We start from the raw sequence: 24,760 nt of genomic DNA, 5'->3' as shown, positions 1-24,760 counted from the left end.
AAAGCCAAGTAGTGACAGCCCATGTCTTTGATCCCAGCACTCAGGAGGCAGAGGCAGATGGACCTTGATGAGTCTGAGGTCATCCTGGTCTACAGAGTAAGTTCTAGGACAGCCAGGTCTATTCAGAGAAACCCTGTCTACACACACACACACACACACACACACACACAAGTTCTAGGACAGCCAGGTCTATTCAGAGAAACCCTGTCTACACACACACACACACACACACACACACACACACTCGCATACATACGTTGTAACTAATTATGTTTACTTAATAGGCAATCCATTTATTTTTTTACTATTGCTTGGGTTTTTATATATTATGTAATGTTTAAATTAGGGTTATCATATGTATCTCGCCAAACATCATTTTTTTTTTTTTATACTTTTATTTGTATGTATGTCTGGGTGATGGCATGCATGTCAAGGCAAACATGTTGAGGTCTGGGGACAGTTTTCATGAGTTGATTTTCTCTTTCCACCATGTAGGTTCCAGGGATCAAACTTAGGCTTGACGACAAGCACCTTTAAGGCACTGAATCATCTTGCTGGCCCAAACAGCGTATATTTTTTCGTTCTTCCTTTTTAACAAGGTATGTTTTTTTTTTTTTTATTTTTAGTTATGTGCATGCATATATTGTTGGTGTATGGGCATGTCCATATGAGTGAAGGCAGTCATGGAGGGCAGAACAGGGTGTTGGGTCCTCAGGAGCTAGGGATACCTGGGGTTGTGAGTTACCCAAGGTAGGCCGGAGAATGACTTTGGATCCTCTGGAGGAGCAGTATGTACTATCAATCACTGAGCTACCTCTCCTGCACCAAACATAATTTCTTTATGTTGAAATATCTGAAATCCTTTTTTTTTATTCTTTATGTGTTTGTGGTGTTTGATGTCTTCGACTTTCAAGGGGACATTCTGCTCTGAAATGTAGAAATATTCACGCATTCACATTTGCTCACTTTTGATCTTATTTAGTTCTAGGAAGTCACCTTTGTGTGACTGTATGGCCTCGCTGGTGGCATATGATGACTCTGACTCTGAGTCCGAGGCTGACCCTGCCAGAAGTGGAGATACTGCAGGTCAGATGAGTGACGACGCCTCTGGTATGAGCAGACCTTCTGGGATTGGGTTTGCGTCTAGCCCAGTGGGCATGACCAAAGAGAGGACACAGCACACAGGGAACACTCCTGATGAAGACCCAGGGAAGCAACGTCTGCCGCTGGCTCGGCTCTGGAGAAGTGACCCGGGGTCTTGTCCCAGCCAGAGGCTACAGTGGCCCTCAAAGGAACCTGATACCACCTTCCCCACCAGTGAGCCTTCTCGTCCTTCTTTGTGGATGAGCAGAGCTCCAGTTGGCCATGTGCCCCTAGCAGCTGCCTGCTTTAAGCCACTAAAACCTGCCTGGGATGCCCTCAGACCTTCTGAGGATCAAAGCAAGCTTGAAAGCACCGTTGCAAATTCCAGCTCTTCTCAGAGGAAAAGGGGTGAGGACTGTGTGCTTCCCTATATCCCCAAGAGACTGAGGCAGCTGCAAGCGAGTCTAGAAGCAGGTGGGGACAAAGATGTAGAGCCCCCGGGGTCCCCTGCAGGGTGTGCCCCGGCTCCACTCTGTGTGGCTCCCACAGTGTCTGAGTTCATCCAGCCATACTTGAACAGTCAGTTCAGAGAGACTACAGTCCCCAAGAAAGTGCTTTTCCACCTGCGAGGCCACAGGGGCCCAGTCAACAGCATTCAGTGGTGTCCAGTCTTTTGTAAGAGCCACATGCTTCTCTCTGCTTCCATGGACAAAACCTTCAAGGTAAGATGAGGGACAACAACTCCCAGTAGCTCTTAGGCATAAGCTACTGGGATGTTTTACATTTATTGGAGTCAGGCAGGCAGTGGGTGGGCACACGCTACACACTCACTTTGGAGATTTCTGTAGTTCTCTTTGGTACACTGGAGAGAGAGTTCTCTGCTCAGCCTCAGATCTTTGGTCTTTCCTGCCTCATTTCTTTCTTTCCCAGTGTTTCCTTGCTGTAGCACTACAGTGTTATGACAGATGGTAACCGTTTTACTTAATTTGATAATAATACATATATATTCTAATTTCAAGACAGTGCTTCTCTGTATTGCTTTGGCTGTCCTGGAAGTCGCTCTATAGACCTGGTTGGTCTTGAACTTACAGAGATCCTCCTGCCTCTGTTGGGATTAAAGGCTGTACTAGCACTGCTCTGCATGTATACGTTATTTTAACTCAAGTATGCCATAGTTCATTTCCTTTCCTGTGGTTGAACATTTTGTCACCTTTACTAGTACATCCTGTGACGTACACAGCTGTAAGCAGGTTGATACTTACATATTACCCTGCCAGAGCTGATACTTATTTATAGAGCGTCCTCCAAAACAGTAGTTCAGGGTTACTTGTAAGGCTTATGGCCCTTATGAGAGAGAATGTGTGTGCGAACAAGAGAGAGAGAGAGAGACAGAGAGAGAGAGAAAGAGAGAGAGAGAGACAGAGATAGAGACAGAGAGAGAGAGGGAGACACAGAGAGAGACACAGAGAGAGACACAGAGAGAAAAACAGAGAGACAGAAACAGAGAGACAGAAACAGAGAGAGAGATAGAGACACAGAGAGAGACAGAGAGAGTCAGAGAGAGACAGAGAGACAGAGAAACAGAGAGAGACAGAGAGGAAGAAACACAGAAGAGATAGATGTTCTATTGCCTGTGAGGTCAGAGAAAGTAGACATCTGTTTTTGGGGGGGATGCAGTGTGGTTTTGTTTTTTGGGGGAGTTTTGTTTTGTTTTGTTTTTGGACAGGCTCTCATTGTGTGGCTAGCCCTGGCTAGCCCTGGCTGGCCTGGAACACACTGTGTAGACCAGACTGGCTCAAAGGCAAAGAGATCTGCCTGCCTCTGCTTTCTAAGTGCTGGGATGAAAGGCATGTACCACCATGCAATACATTTAAGTGCAACCTGTAGCTGCAACTTATAGCCAGCAGATAAATGAGCCTGAGATGTATGGAACACATAAGCGCTAGGGGCCGGTGGGGACATCACACCTCCCCAGTGCTCCCAGCACTGAGTACTGACTCCTTTAATCTTTTGCTAAGAAGCCGTGACGCCTCTTGTTGCTTCTTGTTGGAAGAACATGGCCTCCAACAGCCTGTACAGGGTAGCTGGCCTCTGGCCTAAGTGGGTCTCCCTCAGAGTCTGATGTCTCATCTGCAAAAGGGAGGGACACTTATACCTGTGTCACATGGTCACTTGAGAACTGTGTTTTCAAAAGCATGTAGTATAGGCTGGGGTGGTGGCTCAGTTAGTAAAGTGCTTGCAATCACAAGACCTGAGCATGAGTCTCAGAATACACATAACAAAGGTAGGTGAGCAGGGCCTGGTGTGCACGCCTTTAATCCCAGCACTCAGGAGGCAGAGGTGGAGGCTGAGGCAGGAGGATCTCTGTGAGTTTGATGCCAATCTGGTCTACAAAGTAAGCCCAGAATAGCTAGGGTTTGTTACACAGTGAAACTCTTGTCTCAACCCTTCCTTGTAAAAAGATGGGTGCCTATGTAGGTGAAAAGAGGTGAGTCATTTGTGTTCTCTGGTCAGCTAGCTTAGCTTATGTGGTGAGATACAGTCTAGTGAGAGACTCAGTCTTAAAAAACAAGGCTGGTGCCTGTCCTAGTTACTATTGCTATGATGAAATACCAAAAGCAGATTGGCGAGAAAAGGGTTATTTGGCTTACATTTTTACACAGTAGTCCATCATCAAAGGAAGTCAGGACAGGAACTCCAACAGGGCAGGAACCTGGAGGCAGCAGCTGATGCAAACTATGGAGGGTTGCAGCTTACTGGCTTGCTCTCATGGCTTGCTCAGCCTGCAGGGTTGCTCACAGGGGCTCTTACGGAGGCGTGTTCTCAGTTGAGGTTCCCTCCTTTCAGATGACTCTAGCTTGTGTCAAGTTGACATAGAACTATCCAGCACAATGCCTGAAGAAAACAGTTAGAGGCTGGAGTGATGGCTCAGGAGATTGGGGGCCAAAAGCACTGGCTGCTCTTCCAGAGGACCAAGGTTCAATTCCTAGCAGCCACATGACAAATCACAACTGTCTGTAGTTCCGGTTCTAGGGGGTCCTACACCTCCATGTGAAATAGAAGTTGTGAAACAGAAATTAATAAATTAAAAGAAAGAAAACCAGCTAAAGTTGTCCTCTGACATTTACACGCATGCCCACATAAACATATGAGCACCTGAACATGCATGTACACACTCAACTGCAAATCCCCCCTACAAAACCCAAAACACCTATTGCAGAGCTCCCTGTAGGAGCTCACGTTGGCCTCAGCATTCTCAATATCACTCATCTGAGTCCTTTGTCAGTAGATTATGCTTTGAACCCCATACTATACTACCAATACCAGCAGGTGTTTTCTCAAGGGAAGAGGGGAAGACCCCAGTGCATAGAAGTGAGCTATCTGTGGGTGGTGGCTCTAGATGGACATTTACAGACCATGCAGAAACTACTCCTGTTTGGCTCTGTTCAAGTCTTCAAGTCAGGCTTTGGTGCTTCTGCACTGTTGGGCTGTGTAATCTATGAGAGGGGCATTCAGTGGTCTGAGGTGGCTCATGGCATTCCTGGACTGACCCAGAATCCTGAGAGCCTGATGCACAGAGGCCAGCAGGTCATTGGGCCTGTCTGGGGGTTTTGGTTGGGCCCAGACTTCTGGCAGTGTCTGTCTGGCTCTGGGGTACACAGGATACCCCCTGTCTTTGAGCTCACCTGATTGCTGGAATTCTTCCCTCTTTTGTCCTCTCCTCTCTAGGTTCCTTCCCCTTTGCTTCTTGTTTGGCCAGTTTCTACTGAACAGTCAAGACCCAGCTCAGAGCAGGACCGATGAACAGTATTTATCTATTCTGTGGTCTTAGGTTGGGCAGTGTGCCAGGAGCAAGAGCTACATCGAGCCTGATGGGTCATGTGCTTCCTGTTGGGACCCTGGACCAGCTGTGTTTATGCTTAGCCTTCTCTCTTCCCACACTTCCCTGTGCACTGTCCGATGTTGGAGTGTGGAGGTCCTTGCCTTTTAGCTGAGCTTGGATGCAGCCTGGGCTCCTTCTCCAGCCCCTCAGGACTAAGGGTAGAGGAGGGCTCACAGGGTGGAGGAGTTTGTGGTACAGTAGGCCAGCTCTCCTGATGCTTTATGCAGTGTGCTCCTGGCTCCTGGCTCCTGGTGGAAGCTTAGCTGTGGTTCTAGAGTGGGCACCACACTTCTTTCTTTCTTTCTTTCTTTCTTTCTTTCTTTCTTTCTTTCTTTTTTTTTTTTTTTTGGTTTTTCGAGACAGGGTTTCTCTGTATAGCTCACTCTGGAACTCACTCTGTAGACCAGGCTAGCCTCGAACTCAGAAATCCGCCCACCTCTGCCTCCCAAGTGCTGGGATTAAAGGCGTGCGCCACCACTGCCCGACTACCACACTCCTTTCTTTAGGCCACTAGAGAGATGGGAGGGCAGCCTGGCAGACATGGGAACACGATCAAGCAGGAAGGTGGGAGGGTTGCCATGGCTATCTAGCCTTGATGCTATGATGCTGCCTCATGGAGAGATCAGACGTCTCCTCATGGCTGCCTACCTGCCAGCTACTTCTGCACTGATGGAAAGAGGTGAGCCTGAGCCCAGTAGAGTTGGGTTTTACCTGAAGGCCCCACTGGTAGAAGTGAACAGCTTGGCTACCCTGGGTCATTACTGACAAGAAACTTCAGTTTCCTGAACAGATACTAAAAGTCTCCTTGCTGCTGGGTATTTCCCTGCTCCCTAGGGGCTTGAGTTCAGGACCTTGTGCATACAGGTCAACACTCTACCACCGAGCTATATTCCTACCCCCCGCCCCCCGCCGTGATGAGTGTGTGCGTGCGTGCGTGTGTGTGTGTGTGTGTGTGTGTGTGTGTGTGTGTGTAGGTGGAGGACAGAGAGCAGCCTTGGACATTGCTCTTCAGTTGCTCTTTTTGAGATAGACTAGGTTGGCCAGCTGGCGTGTCCCAGGGATCTGCCTGTCTCTGTTTCCCCAAAGCTGGGATTCCAGGATTATATGACTGTGCCTAGCCTTTTCACATGAGTTCTGGGAACTGGATTCCCACCCTTCTGCTTGTAAAACAAGCACTTTACAGGTTGACCATGTTGACTTAATTTTTTAAAAAAAACTTTAATTATTGTATGTGTGTTTGTGTGGGGGCACATTCGTGCTATGGTACATGTGTGGAGGTCAGAGGACAGCTTTGGGGAGCCAGTATTCCTTCCACTGTGTCACTCCTGGGGATTGGACTTGGTGGCAAGTACCTTTACTTGATGAACTATTTTGCTCATCCCAAAGTTTTTCTTATTTCTTATTTTTAATTTTTTTTTTAATTAACAGTGGAATAGCTTATGTTAGTGCTGTACAAATATATTTAGGAACAGAGAGATTCCTTTGAGTCTCAACAATTTCCTGGATATTCAGTCTTTAGGGGAAAAAAAGGTACCATTTCTGGATGGCTTTCATGTGACAGCTTTACATATAGACCCACAAGAAGGAGACTCCATATAATGTTCCCCCCAAAGTCAGCAGAACCCCAGCTTACACGGGAACTCCGTGGGGTGTTCCACAGTTTGGTAGCCCCCGATTCCTCACAGAAGATAAAATAACATAGAGACATCTTCAAAATTCACACCCCAGTTAAACATTTTGCTGGAAAATTACACATTGAAGAAGGAAGGTGATAGTGCAGAACAGGAAAGGTCTGTGTACAAGAACGTGGCCATCACTTTCCTGTGGCCAGGAGAAAGCAGAGGGGACAGGACAAGGAGACCCACAGGGAAGAGAGAAAAGGCATCTGTCCTTGAATTGGGTACATGTGGGTAACAGAAGAGTACCTTCGGATGGAGCAACATGGTCAGAGGGGAGCTCGGCCATTTGTAAAGAGGAAGGGACTTAGTAGGACCCAAGAATAGACAGATTTGGTTGTAGAAAAGGGAGTAAAAAAGGGGAGTTGAAAGAAAATTGAGCAAAAATGGAGATTCCGTGGGGAAACTGTGCTAACTTAACAAGATAAGACTTTGGTGGAGATGTGAGATTTCAATCTTTCCATAGAATTTGGGGTCAGTTCAGGACTGTGGCTGAGGTCAGAGTCAAAACCATAATCTACCCTTCTTGCAGTTTGGCACACCAAGCAAAAGGCTGTCCCAGAAGCCCACAGGTGAGCTGAAAACTAACAATGGCAGAGTGCCCTTTCTCCAAGAACTGCGAGCATGGTAAACTCCCAGCGGGGTGATGGAGAGCCCAAGGCAAGAGTGCCTTTGGTCACAGTGTGGTGCTCTGGAGGCTGTGGATCCAGGAGAAGGCAAGATGGTGGGTCTGCTTGTCAGCAGCAGCCGTTTCTCCCTCTCTTCTCAAAGTGTCTGTCCACAGGTGGAAGGCGTGACTCTTCCTCCTGGTGGGAACCAGGGGCCAACTGGAATGGGAGGACATTTGTGGTCTCAGTGGAGGTAGGTGGGATGATTCCAATGATACCACGATCCTGAGGAGTTAAAGCCAGAGGAGGAGTTCATTGCCACTTTGGAGTTATTTTGAGATGCTGTGGGGCTGCTGGCATGGAGTCCTGAGCCAGGAGATGAAGGCCTGCTGTTGTTCCCAGGGTAACAGGATGACGTTACTGTTCCAGGCCTGGTGCTGTGGACAGAAGGGACTGAACCCAGAGACCCTGAGGGAGAGAGCACCTGGGGGTTGTAGATGGGTGGCTTGACAGGGGTGGCCACGGGGCAGTTGATTCTCTTCTCCTTTTGGTGCCGATTGCAGAACCAGACTCTTACCACCTCCTTCTCCATGGACAACTGCTCCGAAATTATGGAAACCTCATCTGAGCTGGGTTTAGGGTTATTTTGAAATTGCTTCTCCAGAGTCAGGCAGATGTTGGTCTCGATGCTGGTCCCTTTCTTCCTCTTGCTGCCAAACACTTCTCTGAGAGTGGGGTAGGAGCTGGGCGAGCTTGCTGAAGGGTCTGGAGGGAGGACTCTGCACCATTCAGCCACTTCATCAGCCACTTCAGTTTACACATGATCTTGAAGCTTGGGTTGAGGTAGTCTGGCTGGGTCATTATCGTACGGCTTTCCCATCGCCAATCTCACATCTCCCTGTGTGAAGCCTAGCTCAGTGCCTCTGCTTGAAGGTCCTGGTGAACTTCTCCAGCTCCTCCAGGTGAGTGGGCTCGTCATTCCCTCTAGGGCCAGGCAGATGCCTGGGCCCTGGCAGATGCTTCCAGGTGGGGTTCTAAAGAAGATCCTGACAGCCCAGGGCTTCCAACTGAGAGGCAAGGCCAGGCCCTGTCTGAGCGAGGAGTAGAGTGCTTTGTTGCTGTGGAAAGGTGAGAAGATTTGGCGGCACACCTTGCTGCCCAGGTGGGAAAGCAGGAACTGGGGTATAGACTGTAAGTGGCCAGGGACCAGCACAGCACAAGCTGCTGGAGTGGATGGAGAGAAGCCATGTCCCCAGACATTCGTTTTTCAGGCATCATGGTAGGTCCTTGGCTAGGTGGTGTGGCCTGTGGGAAAGGGTCTGCTGTAGAGTCACCCAGATCAGATCCTCTGTCTTAACCTGTCTGTTGAAATCTAGGCCAGTTCGATCATTTCCTGACTCCACTTGACCAAAAGTGCTGTGGGCATCCGTGGAATCGGTGACATCGCCACTCATCTTGATCTCTGCAGAGAAAACACGACTGGCTTTAATTACAGGTCACTATTTTTCTTGCTGCGACATACGTGGCTGTAGCTAAACAGCAAAGATGAATGTGTGATTACCCCCAAAGATTGTTTTTTTAAAGACAGTATCTCACTAGGTAGCCCTGGCTGCCTTGTTACTCATTACGTAGACCAGGCTGGTCACGAACTCATAAAGCCCTGCCTGTCTCTGCCTTCAGAGTGCTAAGAGAAAGGCAAGTGTCGCCATGCTCCATGATGGTTTTAAGAGAGAGAGTGAGTTGGCACCTTGGCTCTGGGTGTGGTAGTGTGCCAGGGCTGCTGTGACACTTCACGGCCAGAAGAGGTCGCAGTTGGCCTGCCTGGGATGGCAAGAAGCCTACCGAGAGTTTAGGGCTGTCTGTGGGATGCTGACGTGTGGCCTGTCCTGGGGGGGCGTGTGGGCCGGAGGTGATGGTGCTAGTTGAGACTCCTTGGCAGCTAGGAAGCTTCAGGGACTGCCCCTACCCTCCTATCTAGTTCCCCAATACATCCAAGGGATGGCCTTGGGTAAAGACACTTGCTGTAGTTGAGTTGTGTCAGTACTGACCAGGCATGCTAGGATCGGTGTCTTCTGCCTGATCTTCCCACTGAGAGTTCATGACAATTCAGGTTTCTATAAGCCAGAAGTGACTATCGAGCTGGGACCCGAGCAGAGGCTTTAATAAGATGTTTCCCAGTTTTAGTGACTAGGGTTGTTTGGAAAATGCATGTTGTGTGGGTGGGACTCTGAGTAAGTTCAGAATGCAGAGTGGATAGTAGGGACCAATAAGCTGTGGTGGGAAGATGGGTTAGGGCATGGGGGGCTCAGGCGGTCACCTGAGGATGGAAGTCCTACCCTAGGCCTGCAGGTTGGTATGTGGCCTGCTGAGTGGCAGCTGCTTTTCCCTCCCTGACATCAGAGATGCCTGTGGTTATAAACCAAGCTCCAGTGTTCCTGTGAGGTGGAGGTAGTATGTGTGTGCGTGGTCTTCCTGACCTGGCTGCTGGCGCTCAGGATATGAGCACCCGGGTAGGACCTGGCATGTGCTCCTGGCACTCAGGGTACTGGGGCTTTGCCCTTCCCTGCTGGTGGTAGATCACTAGATCTGAGTTATTCAACAGACTGTAAGCTTTGTGAATGCAGAAGCCACACCAGACCCATTTTTATATTCTCTGTAGCATCTGGCATGAAATTTGGTACATGTTAAGTGATCAATGAAGATTTAAAGATATTTTCTGGATTTCACTGCTTTGCTTTAGGAGGGGTTGTGTGTGTGTGCAGAAATCCTGCTCACCTCTAGGGGGCACAGTAAGACTTACTATCTTTTGCCTATCCAAGCTTCTAGAATGTGGTAGAATCTTTGACTCACCGTAACATTTACTGAGATGATTTTTCTCTGATCCGGAGCAAAACAGCTCTGTCCATCTGACTGATGTGAGGAGTGCCGAGTGCCGGTCTTTCATCGCCTTAAAGCTCTGCTTTGGAGGCACAAATTTCAACTAGGCGCATTACCGTGGAAAGATATGTATTTTAATATGCTCTAAATGTTCTGTGAGCTGTAAAATGTGCTTATATTAGTTTTGAAAAATTTACAGCCAAAGCAATTAAGTAAAATAAAACAATGAGTCACAGGCCCCGCAGCGCTGCTCTGTTGTCTGAGGCAGGGATCCTTCTGCCCTCCCTGTGAGCCTCGGGCTTCCACGGCTGTAATCCAGGCACAGATACCTTTTATGCTCTCATTCATTTCTCGGTGAGCTCGCTGGTCTCTGCATGTTTGAACACCCACTGCACGTCAAGGTAGAATTCAGCCTTTGATGCCTTTTCTTAGGGAAAAAGGCAAACACAGCCAGCCCTGCCTGTCTGTCCATGCAGGGGCTGTGCCAGGCCCCCAGGGGACTCCCTGCTGCATCAGCGTGCTTCCTGCTGTGGGGGACGAGTTCTTACACAGGCAGATCTGTACATAAAGCCTGTGAGCTACGTTGTTAATTTGCTTTATTTATTCTAGAATTTTCTTCAATAACAAACAGCAAGCTTCCGTAACATTATTTTAAAAAGCCAAACTGATGCTTCCTGGGGAAACTTTGCTGACTCTGATAAATGAGATACAAAGGAGAAGAGAGACATCACTGCAGGCACTACCCTGGTCATTGCTCATTACTGGGCCACCCTGGCCTGTTGACACGGGCCAGGTGATCATGTGCTATCTTGCCCTCCACCAGATTGCCTTCTGTATTGTTTGTGGTGTTAGGGGTGTAGCTTAGAGGTAGAATGTTTGCCTAGCAGGCAGGAGGGCTGGGGTTCCATCCCAGTTCCCCAGAACAGAGCCCCCACTGAGAAACTGTCCACAAACATTTCTCTGACAGTGTCTTTCCTCACACTTGCCCTTGTCTCTTCTGTGCTGTTTCCTGTAGCTTCCGGAGTCCATTTTAAAGCAAGTAGTCCTGCAGCGATCACACTGTGCATAAATGCCATCTTTTCTGCTGCTTAATGTAGTGAAGATGGGCTTTGCACTGTCGGGCTTCAGCAGAAGGCCTGTGTGTGGTAAATGGAACCTTAAACTGGCTGGCCTTCGGTGCATGTCTCTACTGCTACTCAGTACTGCTGTGACTTTGCATAAGATTACTTGGTCTTTCTGATCCCCAGGAATCACTGGTAAAGCAGAGAGAATGCTCATCAATGAGGACTGTTGCCACAGATATGGAAAGAAATGATCTGGTCCAGTCCCTGGCATAAGTGAGAATTTCTGTCCTTGTACCCGTATAGACTGGTTGAAATACAAATGTGCAAAAAGCACCTCAGCTAGAGTCTTCTGACTTAATGTCATTCTGCTTTTGTGAATCTCTTCATAGTTTGTTTTTGTACATATGGGTTTTAAAGAGTTTCATCCTCAGTGTTCCTGAGATAAATACCTTTAAAATGCATGGAGCTTCCGAGATCAATGCTACTGAGCTGCCTTCGCCATCCTTTGGAGTGCTTTGTACATCCACCAGGTCCTGCTGAGGCCGGCCCACTTTCCAGGTACTCACACTGGCCACTGGCTGGTGGACTGTTGCTTGAGTCCAAAGTCAAGCCCCAGCAGTGCTGGGGCAGCAACCTCATTGCTTAGGAGACCCAGGAGGGAGCTGCGCTGCCTTCCTCAGGCAAGCTGCCTTCAGAGATAGCCGAAGGCTCTGCGGTGGAGGCAGGTGACCCCAGCTGGTGCTTGCTTCCTCATGTGGATCACCAGCTCTGTGGCAACCAGGAGCACATGAGGGAGCAGGGAGTCAGCAGCTGCACCGGGTCCACCACATGCTGCTAGGCACAGCTTTTAACACACTTTACCTCAGAAGCTGTAACTTGTTCTCAGTTACACAGCAGGTATATGACAGAGGCAACATGGGGGGCCGATAGGCTACAGAGACAGAACAAAACTGGCAAGCTGCTCCTCCTCCTGTACCTCTGGAAATGCCCAGTTCAAATGCAGCCCCTTCTCCCAGCTGGGCCCAGGCTCTCTCCAGCCTCACTACTTGGGCTCTGTTAAGGGGCAGGGGGAACAGAGATGATTTCCATGGTGGCTTGGATTTGCATTTTTATATATTACAGGATCTCACTGATTTATCATTGTTAGTGGATCTGATTATATTAGGGTATCTTGGATGTGCTTTGTAAAAAGTGATATATTTCACATTCAAAGACAAGGAATTTATGGATCCAAGTGCCAGAGCAAGGGTTTAGTTCAGTTTTGAAAGAATTACTCTTGATGGATTTTTACGAAATGAGGTTGAGAAGTGATTTGGTGCGTGGAGGAAGGAGCCGTGGAGCATTATGCAGATGATTGGCAATTTATTCCGAGCACGAGGCAGATCCGTTGGAAATGAGAGGCGCAGCTGAGTAGGAGGGGCGGGTTGTGGTGGTGGGCGTCGGGTATTTGGGGAGCGAATGATTAACAGTGAGGGCATGGAGGGTGATTAGGTGAAGGCGAGGAGAAAGAGTGCTGTGTGTGTTAACATGCACACACAGCACATGGAGAGAGCATCTGGCCCTCCTTTATTTGGCAGAGACCAAGGGAGGGGAAGGCAGTTGCCCCAGGGTACACAGTTCTGAAGTCTGTTTGCTCCTCTCTTCCGTTTCACCTTCCAGGGAAGGTTGAGAGTCCCCTGTGTTGTGGAGACTTAGGTGTTGATAGCCAAGCTGCAGAGCCTCTGGGAAGAGCTGTAAGCTTCTGGGCTGGAACTTTCTTTTCGTGGGAGGTGAAGTGTTTCCGACACCCTCTTCCCTCTAGTGAAAACCGAGATGAGTTTGAGGCCAATACACGAGCTGCTTCTGGTTCCCTGTACTTTACAAGCTGCGGTTCTCAGAACAAATACGAGCTGACTAAAAGCAGTGCAGTGGCTAACCCTGTGTGCTCTCTGCTCTCTGGGAGCCTTTGTGGTTGAACTTGACCAGTTTTGTGCACCCAGGGCGGCTCATGTGCAAGTGGTGCCAGGCATGAAGGTGCTGGCCCTGTCCTCGGGGAGCTAGTCTCATCCAGTCTCATCCTGTGTCATTAAGGGAGAATAGAGCCATTTGGAAAAATGCTTTTAATGTAATTGAAAAATGCAGATTGCAAAATTGGCACACTTAGGAGTTGAGACAGTCTAGTGAATTATTTCTTGTTGCTTTTAAAACTTGGACACAGAAGACTCTTAAAGGAGCCTGTCTCGTGCCTGGTGATGGCGAGGCCCTTGGCATCTTAGGAAAGGGGGTGGTTCTATATTTTATTTTGCTTCATTGTAAAAGTGGTCAGATTTTGAGAAGAAAATGGACGAAATTAGAAGCCTTGGCGCTTCTACTTGCATGACAGACAGAATGCATCGCCACCTGCGCTCTCTGCTGGGCCCTTCCCCTGAGTAGATCATCAGGCTAGTCACACCGTTGGGACTTTTGTAACCCACACTACAAAACTTTTTCTATAGATAGGTGTGCTGCTATTTGCCTATAATTTCAGCATTTGGGTGCCTGGGGCAGGAAAGAAGTTTGAGGCTAGTCTAGGTTACATAATCAAGACTGTTTCAAACAAAGCGTGTTTCTCTCTCTCTCTCTCTCTCTCTCTCTCTCTCTCTCTCTCTCTCTCTCTCTCTCTCTCTCTCTCTCTCTCTCTCTCTCCATAGTAGTAGGTCCCCTCAGTCTTACTGGGATTTCCCATGAAGAGAAGAGAGGGTGGGTTGCATCTCTCTTGATTGTGTTTTCAGCCATTGCTCTTTGTTTATTTGTCTGTTTGTTTGCTCTTGAGGTAGGGCCTCACTCTAACCTAGACTAGTCTGGAATTCATTCAGTGGCTCAGCTTGGCATGAGCTTCTGACATTCTTCTTGTCACAGCTTCCAAAGTGCTGGGATTACAGACAAGTGCCACCGTGCACAGCTGACATATCTTTCTCTTGTCCTTTTGCCCTGATGGACGACAAGCAGGCCTGGGTGTCTAATGTGGCCTTCCTATGTGGGCTAAGAACCTCAGGTGTGGTAGCAGTGTGGGAATACCCTGCTGTTAGCCAGGATCCTCCTCCTCCCCTCCATCCAGCTTCCTAAAGTGTGAGGTGGAGGGACTTGTCTACAGTGAGCTTGCCTGAGGGCCTTGAGGTGGCAGGCGGAGTCCCCGATGTGTGTGTGTTCCTTTCAGCCTGTCCTGGGTGGCTCTCCACTGTCTGCAGCCTCATGTTATCTATGATCTGGAGGAGGGGTCCCAGGTTGGTGTGCCCACTCCTGATCCTCCCTCTTGTCCTGTAGTTGTGCTCTTTCACTCCTCTCAGCAGCACATCTCTTCTGGGTACCCGGACCACAGCATTCATTTTCTGTTGCCGCACCGTGTTAGCTTGTGGTTCACACCAATATCTGTGTGCACAGTGACTATGTCTCCCTGTCCTCCACAGGGCCAGAAGTATTACTTTTCCCCCCCCCCCCCCCAACATCTGCTAATTTAATGGCATCTTGTTTGAGGGCCAGATGAGTTCATTTATGGACAGTGTGGTTAGACTCAGTCCTGGCACCTCGTGAATGCTAAATAAGTGGTTGGTCATTGGGGTTCCTGTCCATTAATCTCCCATGGTCTTAGCATTCCCCATCTCCAGGCAATTTACATGCTAACAATATTGACCCTCATCATATCCTGCCTCCTCTCCTTCCCCCAGGTGGTGTTTGAGTTCTGGTATTTCATTATCAATTTTTTCCCTTAAAGCAGGGAAAACCTAGCATTTTTTGTAGTCAAGTCTGGGGACAGACTTCTCTCTTTGTAAGTGTCCAGCAGCCTTAGGCAGTGGCACGCCCGCTCGTACCCTGATAGCTGATATATAGTCACCTATATTTGACCTTCATCTAGCAGTGATTAGCTTGAGCCAGTTTCAATTCTCGTCACTGGGTCCCAGGCAGGCCACATGGCACTGTGATGAATGTGTGCTGGGTGCCAGGGATCGATCAGCGTATTAAGGAGCACTGCTGCCGCCCCCAGCAGCCCGCCTTCGTGATGCTTCCCCACACCAACACTGGCTGCTAATGATTTAAAGTGACCTTCCCATCCAGTCTACTCTTCAGGGCACAGGCACAGCATGGCTTTCCAAATCTTGCCTCAGAAAAGAAATGTGTTTTGACCCTAAAAGAAATGCACACTCCTGTAGAGGAACCACAGTGCAGGCTCGTGGGTACATTTCTATCTAGTCTTAGAAGTAACCCAATGAGGTTGCACTTGGGCTGTGCACCCAGCCCACCACCCTGTAGCTGCAGCCTGGAATGCTGTAATTTATTGCAATGATCTGAAAACCCCAGGGGTCCTTGAGACCCTTCCACCGGGTCAAAACTATTTTCATAATCACACCTAGAAGTTATTTGCCCTTTCTACTCTCATTCTCTCAGGAGTGTAAATGGACTTTTCCAGAGGCTACATGACAGGCACTGTTGCCATAGATTAAATACCGCAGCAGATATGAAAGCTCTGCTGTCTTGTATTAAGTCAGGCAGCAACGTAACCCACAAAATGTAAACAATGCCTTCTTGCTAATTTCTTTCTGCTATGAAGAATCTAGTTATTTTTATAAGAAACATGCTATTTATATTAACGCATGGTGGGTTTATTGCTAATTCTATACAAATTCATAGATATTTTCAAATGTCTTCGGTTTTCACTGCTGATGTGCTATCAGTAGCTGTCATGTACATAGTCGGCAGCCCTTAGTCATTCTAGGCAGTGTGGGGGAGACCAAAAGGTTTGACAAGTGTGGTCTTAAGTGACTTGCAATCTCATTTGGGGGGCCTAGTGACTTAGGAATGGCATCCTGTCCTAGCTCTGGGGCAGGTGACTAGGGTCTGCTCTAGCTGTATCCCTTCTGCTTGGATAAAATCCTAAACTAAGTGACCAAAACATGTTGAGGGTTTGGTTCCAAGCCACCATTTGCTCCCAGGTGCTGAACAGCAGGTTCTCCATCCCCAGTGAGTGCTTAAGTCCTGGTCACCCTGGCACCGCCCTCCTGTCCCTTTCTGGTCTGCATGGGCTTTTCTTGGAGAGCACACACAGTCACAACAGCCTGTAGTTGCCACTTAACATTCTCCTGGAGCCCTGTCTGCCTCTGCACCACCAGCCGCTCCGAGTCTTTGGAGGGCCGTCAATTTTCACTGGTTCTGCGACGCTCTATCGAGTTGATTAACTGTAATTTACTTAGCCGCCCTTGGACACCGAGGTGGTTTCTAATTTTTGCTGTTACAGATAATACTGAAGTGGTTATCTTCATGCATGAAACCCTTTTCTGTTGGATTATTTCTTTTAGATTGATTCCCAGAAGTGGGACTGCTGGGTCAAAGGGTTGTACATTTCCATGGGTCCAGATTCATCTCCTGTCAGATTGCTTTCCAGAAGGATTATACCAATTTGCACTGCCACCGCAAAGCCTCCGTAATAACCAACTATTTTGCTTAACTATCATGCCTAGAATTTTCCCTTGGAGCCCTGAGGGGGCAAAGGCCCTTATCTAAGTGAGCACCATCTATAATTATTTAGACTAACACCAAAATTGCTTTCAGAACATTTTTTAACCTGCTGGGTTTAGAATTCTAATTCTCATACACGCTGGTATTAAAAGTTTCACAAGCAGCTATTTCTGCCCCCCCTCCTCACAGTGTGTTTACATGGCCCAACTACCGTAGGGGAATGGGAGAGCTTTCATAAACACAAGTGGGCTCTTTCTACACCAGTTGAAGTGTTATTTTGAAAGGTACAAAAACACAAATTAAATCACATTTTCATCGTAACCTTTGGTTAGGAGAGTTGTGTGTTTTCATCTGTGCCTCTTCACACCCCCTCAGTCTTCTGTAAGCACATTCTGGAAGGTGCTGGTACCTTGGACCCTTGCTATGTCCTCACCTGTCACCATGCTAGGGCTGTCGGGAAAGGGAACTTGTATGCAGCCATGTTGGTCCTGAGGGCAGCAGTTCCTGTTAAGGAAGATGCGTTGAGAATTTGTCAGCACTTGTGACTAGTCACCTTGGCGTGTGGACTGTTGGAAAGAGGGGTACATCAGCAGTCTGGCAGGACCCCAATATGTTGTTGCCAGGAGGCAGAAGGTGCTTTTGCTGTGTGGGTTTGGAAGCTTGGGTGGTTTGGAGGCCCTTTTGGGAGTTGTATGAGGCAGCATCATGTGCTTGGGTGCTAGCTGTGAGCCGTTCTAGAGAGCCAGGCTCAGCCTAGTTGTGGGATTGTGTGCTGTGCACATGCCACTGAGAGTTGGGACCATCGCGCCCTCCTTGCTCTGAGCTCCAGCCTGCGTTTTTGTGAACTAATTGCCTCCTAGGGCTGGAAGGATCAGGCGGTTAGAAGTGTGAAGCCACTTTGTAAACTATGAGCCCTTACAAATGGAAGGTATTATCCAGTGCTCCAAATGGGGTTATTCTGTAATTGCCTTCTAAGCCTCACTGCTGAGCAGGTGAGGCTTGCACCTAATTTGCCTGCACTTCTAGGCCTGGCTGATTAGCACACTCCATTGTAACCACTCACTCCAGTAGGTCTCTCAGGGGCCTTGGCTCCTCCTGGCACGGCTGCCTGTTTTCTAGTTCAGTAACATGGTGTCAGCTATGATGGGTGAGGTACTAGAGGTGGACAGCTCAGCTCATGGGCTTCTGAAAGTGGCTGCCAGCTGGGGTACTGGGACACTGCTGCATGGGCCAGGAGTTCCTCCAGCTTTGCCTGGAGTCGCCTGACTGGTTGAAATATAAACACAAAGGACCCCAGAGACTGACTGGGAGATAGATGGCCCTTGATTGCAGCATCAGAAGGCCTGCCTTTTCCTTTCTTCTTTCCTGTGGCCATCCACCTTCCCCATCCTGTAGGAAGTTCTGGGTCTATGCAGGACTCTAGGTTTGAGGAGAATAGGCACACCCTGACAATCAGGAAGGCTAGTTGGAGACAGACATCAGAATGAAATAGTGGGACAGCTCTCTAGGGATCACCAGTGTTGGGACTGCAATCTAGAAGAGAGTGGGACAGATCTGTCAGGTTCCAAGCAGGGAAGGCTGAGGTTGATTGAGGTTGAGCCTGGGCTGGGTGACAGAGAAGACCAGGCAGGGAGGACAGCGATGAGAGTCAGTGAGATGCAGGGCTTGACCCAGTTATTGGCTTTGGGCCTGGTGTTCAACACATAAGGCACCTGCCACTTCCTGTGCTTGTGGTGGGCTGGGCCTCTCTGGGGCTTGCATGCTATTTCTCCACAGCTAGGGCTCAGGGAAGTCAGTGAGCTCATAAGTCTCATTTGGGTTCTACCTCATACCCTACCTAGTCTCCCTAAGTGGGTCCAGCTTTACCTTTAGCTTGCCTGTTAGCAAGCAAAGGAGTGTGACAGCATCCGTCTGAGCCTTCCGAGGTTCCAACAGGCAAGTCATGGAAGGACTCGGAGGTGAGTGATAGACCTGTGATGGACACCCCTAGTGACAGCTGGCATTGGCAACCTCCTGCCCATTTGATAGGTGAGAAAACCAAGGACCAGAGAGGGGTTCTGAAGGCCATGTAAGCACAGAGCCGACTTCTGAACTCAGCCTTTCCTGTTTCTATTCTGGGGGTGTTCTAGACACCTCCTTTTTTTAGAGTGGCAAAGGGCAGTCATGTGGCTTTGCTAAGGACTGTCATTTTTCTGGACTTTGTTGAGCTTATCTGACATGGGTGGGCCACTACAGGTTCCACCATTATGGGACTCTGCTCTTTCTCATGTAGTGCCAGTCCTGGAGGCATAGGGGACACCAGTCAGTGCTAAGAAGACATTAGCAAATGAACCCCTTGAGCCTCAGGGCCTGGGAGACCTCCCAGAGGTCTCAATGACACTCCTGTCCCTGGGCCCATCCTGCCCTCCAGTGCATGCAGAAAGCATCTCTGTGGAGGGTGATGTGTTAACTGGGTCCAGGTTTGTTCAAGGGCCTTTGAAGCTGCTGGGAGCTAAACCAAGACGATGATTGTGCCACATCTGTTGAGATGTTTGTATTCACGCTCTCAGGTAATAGTCTTGGGCCGCTGCTTGCAGCTTGTGTGTTTATTTATTACTTATTTATAAATCATAAATCCGGAAAGGATTTGAGGAAGCTTACAATAAAAGACACGAACACAGTAAAGCTGTTAAAACAAAACACAACATTAGAGCCATCTGAAAAAAAGAGGGAGCACCTGAACAGGGCCAGGGCCTCCGACCGACTGACCGACGTACTGACCGACTGACCACCAGGCTTTGTGCACCCATGCTCTGTGGGAGGCACAGGGGGATGCAGGGCTTGCCTTGTGAAGTCGCCAGCATGAATGGCTCCACATGGGGACCAGGGCTCAGAGGACAGGAAGCGAGTCTCTTCCAGGGGTGGTGATCTCTTAAAGTCAGCCTGAGGGGCTGTGTGTAGGTCCCTGGCCACACAGCCTGGGCTGTTTTTTATTCCGCGCCTCAGTTTCTTTCTAGCACATGGTGTTAATGAGGGTCAGTTCAGGGAACTGCTGGAGGTTTGGCCTTTGGAAAGTATTGTTCTTAATCTGACTTAAAATTCTTGTGGTCATTGTTGTACTGGGCTAATGACTCTAGTCCTTTTCTTAGGCTCCCAAGTGCAGAGAAAGGCAATGGTACGATGGGGTCTCTGCCCTTGGCTCCGTCCACACTGTTGTCACCCGGAATGGCTTGTTTCTTGTTGGTTAAAAACACTTATGCCACTTGGAGCAATGGGAGCATACTTTTTAATTATTTCCCGGCATGTCTACAGCAATGCTGTTGTCAAGGTAACCAAAGCCTCTGAAAAGCTTTTCAACTTCCCTGTCAGAAGAGGACTCTTGTGCCACACTCATGTTGTCTGTGGGAATGGACCTGTCCTTCTGTAGCAAAATCTCTTTCTCCCTGACCTTTTCCTGGGACGTGGCAGGTTGGGAAGAACTGCTTGCATTCCAAACACATAGTATTTCATTCATCCTGCATCTGTCGCAACAGTTGGGTGCTAGGACAGAGCAGGATCAGAGATGAATGCCTGGCCTAGTCTTCCCTGTGAGGAAGCAGCACAGGGGTCGGGAGGGCAGATCATGGGGGTGGGGGCAGAACCGTGAGTGTGCTGTAGGGTGGAGGAGAAGGAGCTTTGGGCTGTTAGGGCACCGAGGAGGCATGGTACATGCACAGCAAGGCCATGGAAGGCCATTCCAAGCAGACTGCAAAGGCCCAGCCATGTGGCAGGCTGTACTGCCATCAGGAAGCTAAGGCAGTCCAAGGAGGCTGGCTGGCTGGATACCTGAGGCCCAGGAGGGAGGTGGTCCAGAGAGACCCGTGCAGCCAGAGCTGAGGAGCACAGTCTTCCAAGTGTGTGTGTTTTCTGTGGTCTGAGCTGCATCTCCTTGATGTGTGGAGGCATGTCACTGCTGTGCTCCAGCTCCTGAGGGAAGTAACTCACTCCAGCTGTGGGAGTGTGGCTCTGCTGTAATGTTGCGCCTGCAGGCCAATAAAACTTTATGGCGGTTAAGCCTGTCAGGGGTGTTGGTTTACACGAAGGAGATGAATCACTGTGAGAAAAACGGGACTCTTTATTTCTAACAGCCCTTCTTATTCTTCTTGTAAAACTTAAAAAAAAAAAAAATAACCCTAAATGTATAAAAGAGTTGTAAAGCAGCGTGGAGTGAGTGCCTGGTCCTTCCCCATGCTGCCGACCTCTCACACAGCTCTGAGAAGTTAACATCAGGCAACTGTGCCACACTCTGCTAACTCTGCTGTGCACTTGTCTGCATCTTACTCATTTTCCTGTTAACTTCCCTTTTCTGTTCAGGGCACCGTGCTGCATTTAGATGGCTCTTATAATTTGGCAGGTGATGTTTTGGGGTATCTGAAGAGTAGGCTGGAACTGGTCCTTACCACTTACTTACTCCGAGTTTCCTGTGCTGCACCCTAGCTGGCCTACACCAGGGGACAAGTGCGATGCTGCCTAGCTGAGTATAAATTCTTAGCTTTCAAGGGCTGCTGCTTCGTGAACTCGCGAACAAGAGCGAGGGCTTGCTCCTCAGTGAGGCTGGCAGAGTTCATGTGTAAAGTACCGTGTGCTCAAGGATGCTGTCTCCCACTACAGAGTCCTCCTCCTCCCTCCGTCCTCCTCTTTTCCTTCTAGGTTTGACCCAGCCAGCCTTTCGGATGCTGACACTAGCGAAGAGTGTGTGTTTAGGCAAATTCCATTGGCGTTTTCACAGTTTTCCTGTGGTTTATCGGATAATTGAGTGTATCTTGAGGCAGCAACTGAGAGTTGAAATGTGTTGCCTTTAATGAGTGTAACAAGCTCTCCTTGCATACAGATAGCTGCACACTTTGTGGGCGCTCCCATCTCCAGTCCTGCTCCTCCCTGTCTCTTCTCTCTATCCTCTCATGTCTTGTTTTTACTTTCCCCTTCTGCTTGCCCCTAGTCCTCCATCAACTCTGTCCGCCTCCGCTTGCCTTTCCTCCTTTCCCCACTCCCTCTTCAATTCCCTTCTTGCATTCCTTTCCCAGCAACAGGCCAGTGAAGCTGTTGCCACGGTAACAGAAGCCGAGCAGAGGCTCTGCTCTGCTCTCCCTATGCGTCTAACAGGATGACGCAGATTGCAGATAGTGTTGACTTCTAGAACTATCTGAGCTCTGGCCTGCAGCCTCTGGAGGCCCTTCATCTTCTTAGGGCCACATCAGCACTGCAGCTTGTGGTTCTGTTCAGCTGATGGTAATTTTTTTTATTTGGAAACTTCAAAATCTGAGAAATCTGCTTTCCTGCCACCCAAAATAGTGTTTTTTGTTTTTTTTTTTCACTGTGGAAGATGTGTCCCCTGAACCAACCTACATAGAGATAGATGCCAGGAGGCAGGAAGGCTGTAGGAACAGGTCACATGCAATCTTTGCTGAACTGCTGGGATGAACGAATGGCTGCTTTAGGATAGGGACTTCAGGTCTAGTTAGATTTTAGAAACTCCAGTGCTTAAGTCTCCTCCAGCAGGTGTTTGAGAATAGCTTGCTGGTTCTAAGACTTGGGTCAGGACTGTGCAGAGCCCAGTGTCACCTCAAGGGGTCTGTTGAGGAGCAGGGCTAGTGTGTGTACACACAGCTGTGCTGACGTTACGTGGATGCTTGTTTGTCACAGTGGTCCAGTGAGTCCAGCTGGTGCCCATTCTGCTTTCGATTAACTAGGCTTTGTGGTCCCCTTGGAGAGAGCAGAATGCTTGGCTTCTGGGCCGCCATGGAGCTGGTTGGTAGTGGTGGCAGCCGCACTCCATCTGGGTTTGACTCAGGCCCAGCTTGTTGGCATTAGTGAGGATCTGGAGTCCTGCCATTCAGTCAGCACCAGCTAATAGCCCAGCAGGGAAGACTTAGTCCATGGATTATATTTAAGTTAGTCCTTATTCCCAAAGGTAGCTTTGTTTAATAAAAACCTTAAGCCTCTATTACTGTGCTTATGGGTATCCTGGCTCCAGGGTGTACAAATACGACTTACAGAACTCAAATATTATTTGTGGCGGTGCACAAACATGTTCATTAATAGAGGTGTGCTAAAAGCACAGGCGAGTTCCGTCTGTGCCTGAATGGTCTTTCTGCACTTGGGTCTTTTTATTTTCATAATCACTTGGAGCTTATTTAAATACCGCCTTTTCAGTAGTGAATTTTCAAGGGAGGACGCTATGTTATGTGAATAACTTCACGGCTACCCACAGTATTTCCAGTCAGTTGCTGTGACTTAAATTGATAATGGACCCCACACAGCAGTTGCTAATGGGGGATAATCTGGGAGTGTTTTGTTATTGTTTTTATTTTAGAAGAAAGGTTTGAAATTAGCATAGTAAATCTCTGTGGGATCTTTGCAAATAAAAGAATATCCACGTTAAAAACAACTTTCAGGAAAGATGTATGGTAATGAATAAAACATCAGTGAGTGAAAATAAGCGTGTTTAATTATTCAAGTAGAAGTAGTAATTTAAACTAATTATTGCTTGCGGATTTCATAATTCAGTTTTTGTCTCGCAATAATATTTCCTCTGGGCCTCTGGGGCGCGTCAGTGGCTGCCCCCGCTCCGTTCCTGGGGCAGAGAGGCCTCCTGCCTCCCCAGAGACTCAGTGAGAGAGTGTGGGGTTGCTCAGGTCCCTGTTTCTGCCCTGCTCCTTCTGCCTTCGGTCCACAGCAGTCCCCTGTGCACTGTCTAATTAAGCACTTCCTTATTAATCACCTCTGGTTGGCTCAGGGACTCAGAGCAGCCTGCACATTGATTTCCAAGTGGGGGCTAGCATCCTCCCACTCAGGGTCGTAGGCTTCCATGGCATGCATGACCCCTCCTGCCTATGCCCCCACTGGGTAGTTTCCTGCCCTTTATAGCTGCCTCAACATGCGTGTCCTCTTGGAGGTGTCCGCTAACCCTCTGTGAGAATCCACCCTCTATAGCTTTGTGCTATCAGACTGTGGTCTTTTTGTTTGTTTAAATTTTTCATATTGTTTTTTTTTTCTTCTTACTTTGTTTCTGCTTCTGGGGGAAACATGATGGCCTAGAGGAATGGAAAAGTACTGGAGGAAACAGGAAGCAGGCTGCTCCATCATTACCTGCAGCTTGCAGTCATGGGCTGCTCTGGCACTGGGCTTCTCTAGCAGGCTTGGTGGTGCACTCTGTAGTTCAGCTCCTCTCGCCTCCCCAGGCTCCGGGGCTTGGGTGTCTGTTGCGCTATAGGTGCTAGGAGGTCCTGGGTCCCTCTCCTCTGCACACTTCCTGAGATGAGCCTGGTGTCAGGTGGTGCTGAAAGTACTTTGGGCAATCTCGAGAGGCTTTTAAAACCCAGTTATTACTGTTGCCCTGTGAATGCCCATAATGGCACGGGAGGTTTTCTGAACCTCTCTATCGTGCAAATGCTGCCTGGATCAGATCCTGACAATTCAGGTGAATTATTATTCTGCCCCTTAGAAGGTGAAGGGAAAGCTTTCAGTTTGTGACTTCTTCTTCCCAAGTGCCCTCTGTCAAAAGGTAGTGACATGTGACAGCCATTATTACTTTGCTGTAATCACACGCCATTCCATCTTGTGCCCCGAAGCTTTCCGTCTGTAGTGGAGGAAGGACGACAACCTTCATTTCAGATACTCCCCCCCCATTTATTATTACCTTCTCTTAAACAACAACAACAACAACAACAACAACAACAACACAACCTCCTGACTTCACAGGCATGATCTGTGGGAGGAGCGAATCATTGCTTTATGAGGTTATTGCCATGGACAGGGGCAAGACAGGTGGAACACGGGGGACAGATGGAGTGATGAAGCTGGCTGCCAGGGACAGGGGTTCACATTGAGTCACCAGCTGATGTACCGGGCAGGTCAGGCAGCCACTTGGTGTTGGGTTCCTCATTTGGGAGAACAGGAAGGTTAGCTGGATCTCGGATGTGCTTTCTCTTGCAGTAGTTCTGTGATCTCCAGAGTAGCTGTGACACAGTGCGGTGATGACAGGATTGCAGATGGCAACCTTTCCTGCAGAGCCGCTGCAGAGAGCATTTGCTGTTCTCAATTGGTTTCCTCTCCATGTGACCTCTGGAGGAGGTCATTAAG

At 48.7% G+C, this 24,760-nt stretch overlaps 1 protein-coding gene and 1 pseudogene across 3 annotated transcripts in view; one reads left to right on the top strand and one right to left on the bottom strand.

Moving 5' to 3' along the window:
- Positions 1-24,760, top strand: part of Wdr25 (WD repeat domain 25) — a 136,248-nt gene that overhangs the window by 2,705 nt on the left and 108,783 nt on the right. For all 3 annotated transcript variants that reach the window (XM_076921190.1, XM_076921189.1, XM_076921188.1), the window contains exons 2-3: positions 496-599; positions 983-1,805. In XM_076921190.1, coding sequence (XP_076777305.1) covers positions 1,011-1,805 — 795 coding nt within the window. In that variant the 5' untranslated portion in view covers positions 496-599; positions 983-1,010. The remainder of the gene's footprint in view (positions 1-495; positions 600-982; positions 1,806-24,760) is intronic.
- On the bottom strand, positions 7,185-8,742 carry LOC143436782 (POU domain, class 2, transcription factor 3 pseudogene; annotated as a pseudogene).

Source organism: Arvicanthis niloticus, chromosome 23 (genome assembly GCF_011762505.2).
Source record: "Arvicanthis niloticus isolate mArvNil1 chromosome 23, mArvNil1.pat.X, whole genome shotgun sequence".
NCBI lineage: Eukaryota > Metazoa > Chordata > Mammalia > Rodentia > Muridae > Arvicanthis > Arvicanthis niloticus.
This window is presented reverse-complemented; position numbering and strand designations above follow the sequence as displayed.